The 17050-nt window shown below is 45.9% G+C and overlaps 1 protein-coding gene across 1 annotated transcript in view; it reads right to left on the bottom strand.

The window, feature by feature from the left end:
- UNC5B (unc-5 netrin receptor B) overlaps positions 1–12080 on the bottom strand; it is a 154105-nt gene extending 142025 nt beyond the window's left edge. Inside the window, exon 1 of the mRNA XM_065407776.1 lies at positions 11990–12080. Coding sequence (XP_065263848.1) covers positions 11990–12080 — 91 coding nt within the window. The remainder of the gene's footprint in view (positions 1–11989) is intronic.
- Positions 12081–17050: the final 4970 nt, after the last annotated feature.

Here is a 17050-nt window from a genome sequence, read left to right as displayed (position 1 = left end):
CTGTAAGAGACAGGAAAGCAAACTCCTCATTTTCACCTGCAAGGCTCTATGTCCTCTTGTCCTCACCTATAGCTCTGCCCCATCCCCTCTCCCTTCACCTACACTCTTCCCAGTCCTCTAGCCATACTCCTCCATTTGTCTCCTCCTCTTACTCTTGGCTGCTTTCCTCCTTAGATCTTGCCCTCTACACTCCCTATGTCCTTACCTGCCAAACACCCCCTTTCTCCTCCTTAAAACACAGCTCGCTCCTCATTCAATCTCCCCTCCCTTCTTACCACTGGCAATTCCATCCCCTGAGGAGCTGTCCTCCTTATCTTATTTATACTCTAAGCCCTCCAAAGTAGGGAGCATATCTTTATACAAGTTTGTAAAGTATCCTGCATATTTACAGCCTTATCTGTTTTCTCATAAACAACAATAGGGCGCTAAAGAGACCTAATGAAAGGGGTGCAGGGCCTGAAGGACTTTCTGGGACAAGAAACAAACAACACAGGAAGTTTGAGTGACCTCGTGGGAGGGGATGTAGCTCCTGAAGGACAGAATGGAATGAATTGCAAGAGCACATTACAGGGAGCACCTAGTAGGTGTGCATGATAGGCTGGAATGGGGAAGGAAGCACACACAGTTTAAGTGACCCACTGAAGGGTGTGAGCTATGTGGGACATCCTGGAGCAGGTCCTGCATTAAATACTTAGTTCATATTCCTTCTCCTTTTTAAGTTGGGCCCTACCAAATTCACGGCCATGAAAAACGCGTCAGACCGTGAAATCTGGTCTTTTGTGTGCTTTTATCTTATACTATACAGATTTCACAGGGGCGACCAGCGTTTCTCAAATTGGGGGTCCTGACCCAAAAGGGAGTTGCAGGGGGTTTCAAGGTTATTTTAGGGGGGTCGCAGTATTGTCACCCTTACTTCTGTGCTGCCTTCAGAGCTGGGCGGCCGGAGAGCAGCAGCTGTTGGCTGGGCGCCCACCTCTGAAGGCAGTGCCCCGCCAGCAGCAGTACAGAAATAAGGGTGGCGATACCATACCATGCCACCCTTACTTCTGCGCTGCTGCCTTCAGAGCTGGGTGGCTGGAGAGTGGCGGCTGCTGACTAAGGGCCCAGCTCTGCAGGCAGCAGCACAGAAGTAAGGGTGGCAATACCACAACACGTCATCCTTACTTCTGTGTAGTTGCTGGCAATGGCTCTGCTTTCAGAACTGGGCTCCCAGGCAGCAGGGACTGCTCTCCAGCTGCTCAGCTCTGAAGGCAGCACTGCTGCCAGCAGTAGCACAGAAGTAAGGGTAGCAGTACCGCTATCCCCCCACAATAACCTTGTGACACCCCCCCACACACACAACTCCTTTTTGGGTCAAGACCCCTACAATTACAACACCGTGAAATTTCAGATTTAAACAGCTGAAATCGTGAAATTTACGATTTTTAAAATCCTATGACCGTGAAATTGACCAAAATGGGCCGTGAATTTGGTAGGGCCCTATTTTTAAGTGTTGCTTTGCATAGTCTTTCCCAGTTGAATTCTTGTTTGAACTGTGGGGTTTGTGCTGGATCTTTCCTTTTCTAAATCAGCAGACTCAACAGAGCAGGCAAGTCCTCAGTGTCTAAGAGTTCATGCCCGATTTCCCCACCTCCTCCACTCATACTGACACAGAGGTGTACAGCATATGGCCGGGGAGAGAGAGTGTCCACGTGCAGCCTGCCATGGCCTATTTCACAGCCAGCCAAGCTTCCCCATGAGCCAAATTAACTGTAGCCTGCCATGACCAGCGGCAGTAAAGAAGACCCTATCAAGAGGGCCCCAACTTAGCAGACACACAAAGGGGACAAAGAAGTGGCTTCTGGCAACTGCCACTGTGTGACACACACAACACAATAGCTGTGGTGCTTGCACCCAGTCTGGCACTTTAAAGGGGGAATTGGTTTCAGAGCAAGAGAAGGCTGCTTTCCCCTGCCACTATGTAGGGCACAGTATTGCCAACCACAGGCATTCCAAAGCCCTGAGTCAGGCCCCCTCAAAGTCATGAGATTTGAAACTTAATATATTTTGGGTTCTTCTTATTTGCTTTCCATTTTCCGAACCTTTTGGACGTCATGTTTTCTAGCTTTTCTCCACAACTATGAGGGCTAGAAACTTACTTCAAAACAAACAAAAAAATAAAATGATGAGATTCTCATGCAATAACAGGAGCTAGGGCTTTAAGACAGATACCAAATACCTTCATTTTCATGATGTAACATTTCTTATGGCAACAGGCAAGGCTTTCATTCTTCAGCCAGGCATGTACTGACTCTTTGCTAGGTCCAACTGCACCTGCCATGTTAGGGATCGTTTTATGTCTACACTGCAAAAATAGATAACAATTGTTCTTTGCTGTGTAGTGTTAGGTGGACTGCAGATACATTTTGGTGCAACGGTGTTGCTGGCACAGAGGCCCGAGGACAGCAACAGCGGGGTTCGTTGCCCGGCGTGCTTCGCGTCAATAAACATACCGGGGTGGAGAAACAATCGAAGTTTATTTGAGATCTCAAAGTGGTGCAAGGAGACAGGCAAGTATCAAATCAAGCACACCAGCAAAAAACAGTTTCTCTCTTCTTATACTTTTTACAACTAAGCCCCCCCCTCTCTCCCCCTCTACCACCGCCCCCCCTCTACTCCCTCTCCCCTCTCTACCGAAGGCTTTATATATTTAAGCCGCTAAATCATTCTAGGGCTATAAATCTAGCTTGTTAGTAACATTCCTCTAAACAGTTATTTGGTTCTGTTTACCCTTAGTTTATTACCCCTTCTCCAGCTAAAAACATGCAAACTTCATCATTATTGCTTGGTACCTGGTATGAGCAAGGTCGTAATTGGTAACTGGCTATTTACACATTCCAATTTCTGTCCTTGGCTTTTGAGGCCGATTAGAGCTAAACATGGAAGGACAGAGTTTAAACATGGAAGAACTTTGGTTCATATATATAGGCCTAATGACGTCAACAACGGCATGCAGATCATGTGGTGCATATACCAATCCATCTGTCTTTATAGCAGCACTGCTACTATCCAAAGCCCAATGAATCAATGGAAAGACTCTCATTGACTTGTCTGGACTTTGGATAAGGTCGTCATAGAGAAGAGCTCTGGTTCAGGGAGAAGATAGCGCACTTTGACTTTCCTTCTCTCTGGAATGCTCATGCAGGAATGATGCTTGGTGAGAAGGGGGATCTAGAGCTCTATTGAGAAATATGCCCCACTGGTGAAAAATAAAATCACAATCCACTTCAGTCACAGGCCTACACACAGCTGGGGCGTAGCAGACCAATTCAAAGGAAATACAAAACAGCCTCCTTCATTCAGGAAGAAACCCTATTTTGTGTCCTAGGCTCTCGTTCCTCAAGCTCAAAGGACTAGAAATGCTGTGGAAACAGCAAATAAAATCCTGGACCCACTGAAGTCAGTGGCAAAACTCCCACTGACTTCATCAAGGCCAGGATTTCACTCAGCATCAGCAGCCTCTCTGTGGTGTGGAAGGGAGTCCCATAGTTCAGTCTATAGCACCATCTACTCTGGTCAAGTAAACAACATCATGGAAAGGAGTCCCAGCCAATCCTTCTTAGCTGGAAAGATAGCTGGGCTATGCCATGGGACGAAGAGTTACTGCACTTTATTTGTTAAAAAAAAAAAAAAAAAAGTACTTAATTTCATGTAGACCAATTTCTAGAGTAGATGAAATTTTCCAAATTTTGATTTTGCAATAAAGTTTTATTAAAATATGGGATGAATTTTACACAAAAAAGTCATTCTACTTTCTGGTAAGCATAGAGCTGAGCAACATTTTCTGAATTTCAAAATTGGGATGAAGTTTGAGATTTTGACAAAAAAGGATGAATTCCGCACAAAATTTTCCCCCATTTTTCAACCTGCTCAAGTAATTTCTAGTTGTTCTTTCCCAAGTCCTTCCCTTTTCTCACATAAACAAAAAGAATATTTCTAAACATAGCTACAATGGGAAAGTAAGGATTAATTTCACTCAACCGCAGTTGTCATATTTAAAGAAATAGACATGTTCTTTCCTTACACCCCTAGTACCACCTTTAATTATTAGAACAGAAGGGATTTTAGAAGAGCAATGTGTGCTGTTTGCCTATGCTGAGTGACATGCAGAAAGTAATCACAATGCACTTAGCCAACTTCACTGATTTGCACTGAGCCCCTTTCTAGTTCTCAAGCACTAGCACAACAGAGCTATTGTGTCTGGATTCCCAACACTGCAGCAAAGTGACAAAACTTACTCCAGATTGAAAGGAACAAGGCTTAAAAAAGATTCAACAAAACCAATTTAAGTGTACCTGAAAGTGTTCTCATTTGCATTAGGGGCTATGAAACCCTTTGATACAAATCCTAAATGTTAGACATAAATGGCATCCCTAGAATCCAGCCCCTTGCTCACAGCAGATTCCAGGGTGGGAGCTCAAAAAAAGACAGGCATCACCAGGAATAACCACATGAAGGGTTTAAAGTGTGTTGTGGGTGAAAATATAACAGACTGGTGAAAGCACGGGAACAGAATCCGGTTCCACCACAGCCCAGACTTCTTGAGGCTCAGTAATCCCAGCTGCCATCACTCACTTCCACGGTCTCTCTTTTTCACCCTTGTTTAAATAGGAATACATTGAACACCCAGTTGGGAAAGAAGGAAGTTACCCCTGCTGTTTCCTCTCTAACAGGTACTGTGTGTGCCTGTGTACATCTGTCTCTCTTCCCAAGTAGCCAGCAGAGGCGAGTCAGTTCAATCACAATGGAGCCTAGAAAGGCCCTCAGGGGAAAACAACCTTTTTGGGGACAAATAAAGCAGGTTTTCATTAACAATCAGATCAGGGCAACAGCTCAGCCTCAAACTGGGAAAACAAACCGAGATCAAGGTCACCGAGAAGGTCCAGGGCAGTCGCTCTTCAGCTTTCTCTGCAGCAATCCTAAATCCTGAGCACCTGGAGGAACACCCAAGGGATTTTGAGGTGTTATCCTCCGATGGAATGTCCACTCCCAACACCAGCTACTGCACTTGGACTCCCCTTTACTTCAACCCTCCCCATCCACAGGGGAAAGCTTTACCAGAGTCCAACTCTACTGCTTATTCTTTAATGCACCCACACACGCGCACATGCACACCCCTCTCTTCATCAGCGGAGAAACAAGTATCTCTGTCATGGAAGAGATAAAGAGTTACAGTGAGATTATTGCAGCTAGATCGTGCAAGGTGAGAATTATTTCCAGGCCATGCATCATTATCAACATCACAGCTTCTTGGGTAAATCATTTATATAAGACTGGGAGAAGGCAAGCGAGGGGGAGGGGGTCGAGGTCCTTGCATGTGAGCTGGTGATCAGAAGTGTGCTATTGTGTGCAGGATGCACGTGAATGAGTGTCAGCATACTTGGGGAGGGAAGGAGGGAGTGTGTAGACAGTAACAGAGTGGTGTTTGCTGAACAGCACTGAATTAAACCCACATTGCTAAAGAGATGCTAATACGCACTCTTTGTTGCAGGGGAGAAATGTGCAAGTTTCCACTGACTCTGCTGCTGTTATGTAGAAGGGAAGGAAAGAGGCAAACAAAAGAGAGAGAAAGATGAAGAGAAGAGGAAAGACAAGACCTGGGGGGGTTGGGGTGAGAAGAGATTTGTAATTTATGCCTCCACTTCAGCAAATGTTTTCACTAACATTAGCACTGCTAAAGCTGAAAGGACATAAGCGAATAAGAAACAGCAGGAACCTGTGGCTTTACGGCACTAACATCTGCTGTAATGAACTCCTCGCAGACTCCGTTACAGCCCCTTCCATCATCACCTCAGTGCTGGCCACTTCCTGCCTGCTCTCCAGACACACTGCCAGCAAATCCAGGAACCCAAATATTAGCCATGTGGGCGCCTTTTTGGTGACCGCATCAAGCCACTCAGCCAGGCCTGTGTGTCTTTTGAAAGAAAGGAAGAATGAAAGAACGAAAGGAAAAAAAAGTAGCTCAGAATGTGGAGCTCCCATTTACCTACAGGGATCACACTGCATGCCAGCTCATGTCAAAATACACCATAAAGGGGGAAGTCATGGAACTAGTGACTTTAAAGTGTCATTACAATCAGAAAAGAAACTAAGTAAAGAGACCGTCTTACTCAATACAGATCTGCTCCCTGGAGTCATCCAGTCATATGAGCTCTCTTTCCTGACAAACTTTTATTCCTGTTAGCATCACACAGCTAGTGCAGCAAAGGGAAAGGGACCTGGATTCCAATCTGGTTTGTACAGCATCAGCTGCACTGCCCTTCAGGGTCTAACTGTAGAATCTGTCTCCTATGTTACCACCAGTCATACAGGACACAACTTGACTTTTCAGGCTGTGTTTGCAGAGTTGCTGGTTAGAAAAATCTTTAGATTTGCAAGCAAAGAAAATGGCACCTGAAGTCCTAAACACAGAACCCCACGGTGTCATTTTCACAGATTCACTGTTCTTAATAGAAACATTTAGTATAATGAGACAGCAAGCGGGGACCTGCTTTTTATTTTAGGAAGGGGACCCAGTCCAAGAATAAGGGGGGGGGGGGGGGAAATAGACAACATAGGAGAAGTTCAAACACCGCTGATTTCAGCCAAGCAGGTCTCTTTCCTATGCAATTTCTGGCTTCACTGACTGGTCAATCTAATGTCTCTCTCCCTTTGCCATACAGTTGCAATGACATCACTTGGGAGGAATTCCACTGGGATTCACATAAACAGCATGTAGAATTCCATAGGCATCCACTTTCCAATTAGTTTGGGATAATGGTGCTAGCTTATTTTGTTACTGCACTGTCTTCCCAATAGTTTGCCTGGGGCCTACTATGAAAGGGCCAAACTGAAAACTACAGATCCTCAATTAAGGCTCTCTAGCTCAGAGGATCCAGAGGTGCCCCTGGCTGTGTATTTGGGGCTATGGTGCCTGAAGAAGCCTACACCTTAGTGTACCCATATATCAGCTAGGCAAGGGCCTGCAATCCTGGCTGGGGACAAGAAGTTTCCTTCTCTTTCCTGTTACCTTTTCTGTATATTAATGGGCAAGAGACCCAGGTGTAAGACCCCTTCAAAAAGTGATGAAAGTGCAAAACTGACAGCGCTGGAGAAAACCTAGCATGGTGCAGGCAGTGCTGTGAAACTTTCATCATACAGCTCTGCTCATGCATCTCAATCCTGACCTGCACACCTTCTACTACTGCTATTTTAATCCTAGGCTCCCAGAGATTCCATCTCTGTCAAGTAGGATAAACACCAGTGTATCTATTTTTTTAAAGCCATCTGCGTGTTGGCCCATATCTTAGTCAAATAGAAGCGATGGTGTTACCTTGCAATAAACAATCAGAGGTTCACGCTGTTTCTGGTACAGCATGGTAGTCAGTGTCACAACATCACACTCCATTTTTTCACAGCCACTACACAACCCACATAGAGTTGGCACTGAGGTGTGGGGGAAGAAAGAGGGAGAGGGAAATGTACCCTAGAGAGCTTGTGATCCTTGTTCCAAGTTGTACATGCCAATTCTAATAAAAACCAAATGCACAACAAAATCAGCTCCATGTCAGAGAATGGCAATGAATTCCTATCAAGCAAACCTTATGATCGGGGTGGTAGTAACATTTTCTGGAGCAACAAAGAAAACTCAAAGGAAGGAATACTCCTACTGTTTCTCTGCTGAAAGCTCTCGAAAGATAAATAAAACCCTAAACATCATTTCCCTCTTTAACAGAAAATACAGCGCAATAAAAAATATTAAAGTTCTCTTCTATTAAAAAGAAGAGAATAAATCTCTCCTGTCAGGCCTCATATATTCAGCTTTTCCCCACCCTGTTTTTAATTCCTTTTCTTCCTTTAATTATACTTTAATTCTGAGTTTAGTGCTCACAAAACTAGAGGACAGATAGCGTCAGACAGAGCAGGACAAGAGCTGTACGACCTTCCCACACATATAGATATAATCCAATGCTTTTCTTTCTAAACCTGCACTCAGCCTGCTATTCCAGTCTTGGGCACCCACACAGTTCTGCCACCACGCTTCAATCCTGACCTGCAGCACCCCATTCTAATCCCCATCCTGAGCCCTGCAGCTCTGACAACGCACCTAAATCCTGACCTGCAGCACCCTTACTAATCCCAGTTCCCCTGGCCTCTGTTCAACTTTGCCAACGCACTGAAATCCTGACTTGCACCACACTATTATATTCCAATAGATTGCGTCTCCCTGAAGCACACAGTGCTAACCGTGCCAGAATATTTGTGTGGTTTTTTTCCTTGTCTTTGTATCCCCTAAATGGACAAACATTCCCTATTATGGGTCAAGCTTGCAAACAACCAACTCATTTTCACTTACGCTACCCAGGACTGAAATCTAATGTCAGTCTCTAGAAGCAAAGGTCCAGTGCATTAAAACTAGTCCATCCCCCCAACCCTTATTTCCCCTTCCCCACATTGTAAACAGTACCTTTGTAAAAGATAAATCTTCCTAAGTGAAGCATGCTGGGGGGTTAAATCTTCTAGTTGAGAAACACTCTCAAAATTCCTACTCATCTTTAATTACCCTTTAAAATGAAGGCTTGGTTCATTTTCCTGTAAGATCACATTGTCAAAAAATGCTTTTAACAAGACGAGGACAAATCTGCACAACATCCAGTTCTGGTGACACACACCTACCACATTCCATTGTCATCCTCTTTCTTCACAATATGGGAGGAAAATGACCAGCTATGTTAGTTAGGCTTTAAAGTTTCAACAAAGATTACAAGCTGTCTGCTTGTCACAGGCTGACAGGCCACTCCAAAGGTCTGACATTTATAGTTATGGTCTCTTCCAAACTCCACAGCCATCAAACTTTATAGAGCCTCACTTTTGAGATCTAAAGCTGAAGACATCTTTTTATATCTGCACTTAAAGGGAAAACACTCACACCTTTATTTTCCTATTGCTGGAGGGTGACAAAGGATAAATGGTGCAGAATCAAGAGACAAAGAGAGGCCAGGCATCAAAAGTAAAGTCATTCTGGGTAGCATGCAGCTGAATTTTATCATAGGAATCAGGGATGGGGGGGTAGGAAGCAGGATACATGCTCCTTAGTTATTGCGGGGTGGGGGGGGAGATCACAAACACACACAAACAACTTGAAGGGCTCACTTTAAATGACTCATGATCACCAGATTTGTTTGCCCCTAGGAAATTTTGGGAGCTGTTAGAAAAGGCTTACGTAACTTAGTCTGACCATGGCAGCCTGATTTACAAAATTAAGATCAAGTATGAGAAGAACATGATTCAATTCCATGTTTGAATCAATAAGAAATCAGAGTCCATAATTAAAAGGTAATTCTAGAGTTCAGTGGTTGCAATGATTACTACATTGGCCTTTTTTTATTCCCACAGTAAGAAGCCCCTATGCCCATAATTCGAACTGCACCTCTAGTTTTTCCGGATTATTGAATAGAATGAAATTGTAAGCAGGGATGTAATTTTCCCTGCCAACAAAACAAAACATCAGTAAGAATCAAATGAATCACAAAGCTGGAGTTAATAGCAGGGGCAGCTTGCAAGTCACCCACTCAGTTGGGCTTCCTTGTCTCCCTTCCTCTCCCTCATCCGTGGCCTCCAAATCATCATTTTCAAAGGAATGCACCTTTGTTATTAATATTAATTCAAAACAGGCCCACTCTCTCCATTCAGTGTCTCCATATTGTGCAGGGGCCCAATCCCATGCTTCTTGCACACCCAAGTTTCCCATTGAGTTCAGTGGGTGTTTTGGGTGCACAAAGAATGCAGAATTGAGCCTTTGATTTGGAATATCTGCTCTATTGCTTTACTTCTCTTTAATTTGTAGTACTGCACATTCGTAAACATACTCTGAATGTTCTTAAGCCAGTGCTCTTATTTCACATTCCTGAATCCCTTTAAACAATGTTCTCCATTCAGTACTGAACCTTCCCCCTATCATTAACTGCAACTTCAAAATACATCTTTAAATACCAGACTCTGGACAAATTATAATTAGCCAAGATCAAATTATAAGTGTTGCAACTTTTTAGAACTGTAACAAACACTGAACTAGAAAAGAAAGGCACTCAGCCTATGAGACTAGCAAAATATTAGCTGCTGCACAGGGTAGCAACCATTGCCAATTATAAATATTTAACCAGACACAAATTGTCACCAATATAGTCTTTGCATATCTGTCCTTCAATTTAGCCTTAGATTTCAAAATTGTCTGACATACAAAAAATTCCATCTGTTGTTCTAAAGCTCTGCCAAAAAGCAGGTCTCAGATACACAGAACAGCTTAAAGATGGACCAGTGCTCTCACAGTAGATCATACATGGGCCTGAGAGAGAATCCCTTTTCCTTTGGACCAGTAACTTAAGAGTCTGTTACACTTTTCTACAGCACATGATACAAAAGGATTAAGAAGCACAAAAACATGTGGTGTACCTACCTAATTAGATAGTGTACTGTCTCCTTCCCTTCCACCACAGAAAGGTCTCTTTAATATACATACAGAACATAACATACACAGCCATCAGCAATCGGATAGGCAAAAATGTCAATGATCCACTGGAAGAGGACTTTGACTCACCCTCCTGACACTAGAGGGTCAAAACTTCTACACTGTTCTTACTGCAAAAGTAATCTGACCATCTGAAAGGTCCAAACTCTGGTCCCCTCTTTCCCCTGGAATTTGAGGCCTTCAGCAGTAAATACTGCAGCTAAAAAGGCAAAACTAATACTGCTCATTCATTCTCCAACTCCTTTCTAGTTTCATCTGAAGATATTTATTTTCTCCCTTGCCTAGACCTCTTAATTCTTCCCACTGTAATTATTTACCTTAGAGGAAAGCATCTGAGGTTGTGTAGTTCATATGAAAGATATTATACAAACAAGGGCCTTTGAGTAACATCTTATTCCAGGATTAGACATGGAACTAATCCTGAAGTAAGATGCTACTCAGCAAAAGTAAGGAGTGGCAGAGTCAGCTCCTAAAGTTGAACTGTATTTCTGCAAAGGTGAGCATGCTCCTATTTCCCTTGCATGAGACCCATTTTACTACCTGTGCTCACCGTGGATCGCCTCAAGGGCTTCAATGAGACTATTGTCAACCTAGGCAAAGGTGGAAGAACAGGGCCCATAGTTTGAGGGGTTGGAAATGCACTGGCAGGCCCTATTCCCACTTCTTTACTCATGGTCTTACAAGTAACTGACGGGCTGAGCAAACATTTTTTAAACCCCCTTTTAGAGGTATTTAATGGTGTCATTCTTTCTCTGTGCCACCATTTAACATCCATGTCCAATTTGCCTTCCTCTTCTACCAACAGTTTCCAACTTCATAAAAACAACAATCAAAGAAAAAAACCCACTTCTCAAATGCTACAGCCCGAATCCAAAGTAACCTCCTGCCTGGGGCTACCCTTGAGTGTGAAGCATTTTCACTTGTGCAAAATTAATCAACGAGGTAACCAAAAGTACGGGAAGAGTTAGTGAATAACCCTCTTCCCACCTCTGGCCGGATTGAAATAGCTTGGTTTCTTCCAGCTAAATCACTAGTTAGGGAGCAGTGGGAAACCAGCCCGGTGCAGATGTGGAATAATTTGCTCCAGTTTCCTCTCCAAATAGAATGGGAACGTTTCTCGGTTTTCAATGACTTAAAAACGGCTCAGCCTCGGAAGCCGCCACGGGGCCAGCAAAGCAGCGATTTTCCTGACGGCGAGCCTGTTATTAAAGCCCAGCTCGCATTCCTGCCGCCGCGGAACAGCGCGGACCCAGCCGGAGGCAGAAGAGAACAAACGTGCGCTTCAGAAGCCGAGAGCGAGGGCAAACTTTGGAGGGGCTCCGGGGGGCTGCCTCCCCAGTGGGCGCCCAGCCCGACCCCCGCGGAGGCAGAAGGCCGGCGGTGGCCGGGCGCAGAGGCGCCGCGGCTAGTTCATACCAACATCTTGTTGATTCGGTTCCTTACCTGCTCCGCAGCGCCCGAAGTTGCAGTGCAGCATCAGAGCCAGGAGCAGCACCCCGGGCGCGGAGACGGCCCGGCTCCGAGCTGAAGGCATCGCTCCCCGGCTGAGCGTCTGTGTCCGTCCCCCCGGGGCTGGCTCCCAGGCTCCTTCCTTCTCCTCGGCTGCCTGCTTCGCCCCGAGCCCCCCAGCTCCCCGGCACTTCCCCGGCCCGGGATCGCCTCCTCCCGACGCGCTTGGGGGACGCGGGTCTCGGCAAGGCAAGGGAGGCGAGCCCGGGGAAGGGTCCCGCCCCTGCCGCTGGATCCCGCCGGTGCCAGGCTGGGCAGCTCCCCTCCCAAGTTGGGTGCCAAGGAGAGCGTGTCAGAGGAGCGGCCGCTGGGTGCGCATCACTGCAGGCTCCTCCTGCCGCCGCCTCCCTGCCCGGGCGCTGCGCCTAGCACCGCACTTGCATCCTGCCCCCAGCCCGGCTCCTGCCACACTGCCAAGGTGTCCCGCACGCCGGAGCCCAGGCGCAGGGGGGCGGCGGGGGGCCACGAGGGGGAGCCGACAGCCGCAGCAGCGGCGTGGGCAGGGCGCAGGGGGGCGGCAGGGAGTTCGGCACGGCCCACGCCGCTCCGGCAGCAACGCGCAGCGGAAAACCCGGCTGGCTGGATCCGCAGTGAAAGCCGGAGCTGGAGCCGCTCGGCACTTCCCTCCAGTCCGCTTGGAACCTCTTCGCCCGTCAATTTCTTTTCTGCCTCCCCCTTTCCTCAATGGCCCACATCTTCCCCCCTCATGCCGCGTCCCTCAAGCCCCCCCTTCCCCTCAGCTCGCTCTCAGCTTTATACATTATTACATGCAGTGAGCTTCTAGCGCCTCTCCCCCGCCATACATTGTGGGTCTAGCTAGCCATGGGGTCGGCAGCCTTTCAGAAGTGGTGTGCCGAGTCTTCATTTATTCACTCTGATTGAAGGTTTCGCGTGCCAGTAACACATTTTAACGTTTTTAGAAGGGCTCTTTCTATAAGTCTATAATATATAACTATAATAATAAACTATTATTGTATGTAAACTAAATAAGGTTTTTTAAATGTTTAAGACGCTTCATATAAAATTAGATTAAAATGAAGAGCCCCCAGACCGGTGGCTAGGACCCAGGCAGTGTGAGTGCCACTGAAAATCAGCTCCCGAGCCGCCTTTGACATGCGTGCCATAGGTTGCCTACCCCTGAACACACCACCTCCCTTGTGCTTGGATTTGGTGGTGGTTACTGTACAAACATACTCCAGAACTGCTCTTTCCTCGGATGTTCCAGGTGGAGCCGAACAGAACATCACACCTGAAAAACCCTTAAGAACACTTTTATTTCTCTCTTCCTTTATCCTCCTATCAGTCACTTAATGTGTCCCTCGCGCATTCTGTGATGTTTTCCAATGCTTCCTGCCCCCTTCCTTTTCTTTGGTCAATACTTCATTTTCCATTTGATTTTTTCCTAATTAAAAAACCAGTCCAGCTGTTTCCAAAACAATCCTCAGTTCCCACTGGCCTTTCCCTCCTGCTGCTTTCACATGCACTGTATCTATGGAGTATGGGGGAGAAGGGGGTTGTAGTGGGTGAGTACAGCACCCGTACGTGACATAAATTCTTTGTCTGGAGGAGGAGACGTCCAACTGAGAGAAGGAGAAACAAGGGAGGAAACATTGGGGGAGGGTGGGGAAGCTAACGTGATCTGTCAATTTTAGGTGCCCTTCCTATGGTCCCGAACAAATTTCCCTTGAAATGAAATTTAGGAGCAGAAGGGAGGAGATCCTGAAAGGGATTGGCCTTCATGGTCTCCCTTCCTTTTCTTGTAGGTCTGATGAGCCCTGAAACAAGCTGTACGGTGTTTTAGATTTAAAACTTAAAAAAAAAAAAAAAAAAAAAGTCACTGGGTTTTCCAAGTATTAGGAGGCACTCTTAGCTTGCCTGATTTATTTTTATTTTATTTTATTTGGTCTGCAACAGATCAAAGTAAAATAGATTAACAGTGGAGAAATCCATAGCAGAGAAATTCTAACCACCTTTCCCCCCTCAAAAAAAAATCTGAAAAGGATAAGAAAAGGACAATTAGGGTGAGTTGATGGGCTGCTTGCGCTCTGCTGATCGCTTTATGTGACCTTATTCGTGCCCAGAGTGGAATTATTGCCTTCTGTGAAGGGGATTTGGGGGGGAGGTAGCAGAATTGGCCGGAATAAGCATCCACACCGTGCTGTTCTGAACCTTCGTTAGAAGCTTCCGAGGTATCTGTTACGTTTAATTCTTCCAGTTCCCTAGGCAGAGAGAGTGTAGCAGGTCTGGTGCTTCTCCTACTGTTTATTGCTTAGGGGGAAAAGGATCTGGATCTCTATCCAAGCAAAGCCTCTTCTGTTTGATTAAAAGGGGGCGGTGGAGGGGACGCTTCTTTCGTTTGTCTCCCCTTGGCATCTACTGTATTTCTCTTTCACAACTTTCCTGAACTGGATCATCATGGAATACAAGGAGACTGGTGAGCAGGTTCCCTTTCCTCCCCTCCCTTACCTACCACCATCTCTCTGAGCGACCCCCAAAGTAGGGGGCCGGCGAAAGGACAGGAGTTGGCCTGATTCTTCAATTTTCAGCACTGTAGTAAGTGGCAGGAGAATCAGGGCCACTCTCTATACATTCCCCAGACACCCTGGCCCGCCTCCCGCTCCTCCAGATTAGATAGCCACGTTTCCCTTTGGCCTGAACAATTCTACAGGGCAGGGAAGGTGCCTGAGTTATCAGCGATCTGATGCCTGCCCTTGATGTCGTTCTAGTGCAGAATGAAGTGATTGCGCTGGCGCCATGCAGGGCGGGTTAGGACCGAAAAAGCTCGACAATTACTTGCAACGTGTACAGTTTCATTCACATCCACCGACCCAGACCAATGGGTTCTCTAGAGCTCGCGCCAACACAAGTGCCTGCGCCAGATCAGGGACATGAGTCTGCAGGTTGCTTGGGGGCGAATATCTTTAGTTGCATGTTGGTTCAGGGGGGATTTAGCAGAAAGGGAGAGTGTAAAAATACACCCCACGCAAGCAATCATTTGGGGGAAGAGAAACAATAACTACATTTATCCTCCTAATACCTGACTCCCCGTTCCCTGCCCCTCCCCTCAATGCAATTCCACACTTGCTCGGAACATATTTCCTCCCACAGCTTTGTGAAGAGTTACAACAGAGGGGCACTCCTACAGCAGGCAGCAATTACAGCGAACCGTTCTGGGGGGGGTCCCCGGTCAGGTTTCACTCCTTTGGAGGACGCGGCGAGCGATGTACCTGGCTCTTTTTCTTTATTGACTTTTGAAAGTACTCCACAGAACCGCGCAGCCTGGGCTTGCCAGCCGGAAACTAAGGGGAAAGATCTGACCGGTCAAACTTTCCAGGGAGAAGTGGAGCACTCCGCTGCATGTTGTGGGTGTGCCGTTTTCTCAAACAAGAAACCTTCGCGGTGGTTTAATACAGTCCATGCATTTTTGTCCTGATTTCGAAATAAATAATAATAATTAATAATCTCGACATATTTATTGCAGAGACATGTTTTCCCCCATTGTTTTGAACTTACCCCCCTATTCATCCCCTCCAAATTGTTAAAGCAACTAACTTGGTTACGTATGTTTCACTGACTCTGGCGGTATCCTTACAACATGCCAGCGGGACTGTGAAGTGGATCGGGTTTTTAAATGCTGTGTGAGAAGAGGCATCTCCCCTCCCCCACGCCAAACACGCAGACAAGCCGGGTGGATCCCCTTCATAATTTGATGCGGAGTGAAAAGCTAATGGGATATTACTGCGGACCTTATTGAAGGGGTGATTTAGCGTCAGCTAACGCTAATTACAAGTTTTGGCTTGTAATTTTAAAGCTTTGCGCTGTTGCAAAGTCAAATGAAGAGAAAGCTGCTCTCAGTTTCCACTGGGTTTTTCCTGACACAGTTATTAATGAAACACAGAAAACAATGATGGACCTCAATGATCAATGGAGTATCTGGTGCCAGCAGTTCTGTTGTTTCTCTGCGCTGCACCATTTCAGTCTGGGCTGGTCTCAGCTAAAAGACATGGCAGATGTTTATTTAAGTAAGAACCTCAAAAACAGTAAGAACAGCTTGATTAAAAACTCCCCTTCCTACTGCTGTTCTGCAATAGTAAAAAATCAGCACCAGGGGGAGCTCTGCAACTTTAACCACTCCAGTGTATTCTCCGGACAGAGGGGAAGTCACTGCTTTAAGGCTCCCATCCAGTCCCTAGATCTGTTGTATATGGTTTCTCCCAATCTCCGGCAAGAGACAGTAGGTGTCTTTTTTTGTTGTGGCCCTCAGGCATCATTCTACCAAAGAAGATCAAACAGCACAACCAACTTTCGAATAGGCACTTTCGAAAATGTCAGCGTCAGTTTCTCAGGAGATGCATGAAAAAGTCCAGCCAAACTTCAGTCTGAATGCACTCATTTGACTTTAACAATGGTGAATTGTTAACGCAGCACCTTCCCACTTGTCAGTTTGAGCCAGGTAAAACTCAAAGATTATCTTTGCACCCACAAGGTCTTTTAAGAGTTACTTCAGCTGGGCCAGAGAGCACCCTGGGGATGGGAGATGCTTTTCCTGTTGAACATTTATTTATTGTGCCTACAAAAGTGCTTACCAAGGGGGAAAACACTTAGAGAATAATATTTTAACACATTAAGACAATGTGTGACTCTTGGGGTAAGTTTGTTGCCTGTTAGTTGTGTGCTTGCCCTCGGCCTACTTGACTGAAGTTTATAGTGTGGTCTTCGTGCTGAGCCTAGCCAAACTCTGCTCCCTAATCCCTTTAGGATCCTTGACAAGGGGGCAGGACTCTCTCAGGGAGAACAGAGATTTAAAAAGACAGCTCCTCAGCTACCCGAGATAGCAAGCAGGGAGCAGCAACTGGGGAGTTTTGTGAGAGAACTTGAGAGCCAGATACACCTAATACACATTCTTTAAACTTAGGCAAATAAAAAAACCCAAACAACAAAAAATGCTTCAAAAGTAAAAATAATGCGGGCAGAAGTCCAGCAGTGGGAGGGAAC

This window comes from Emys orbicularis, chromosome 7 (genome assembly GCF_028017835.1).
Source record: "Emys orbicularis isolate rEmyOrb1 chromosome 7, rEmyOrb1.hap1, whole genome shotgun sequence".
Lineage (NCBI taxonomy): Eukaryota > Metazoa > Chordata > Testudines > Emydidae > Emys > Emys orbicularis.
Note: the sequence above shows the minus strand (reverse complement) of the source record. Positions and strands in the feature narration are given on the sequence as shown.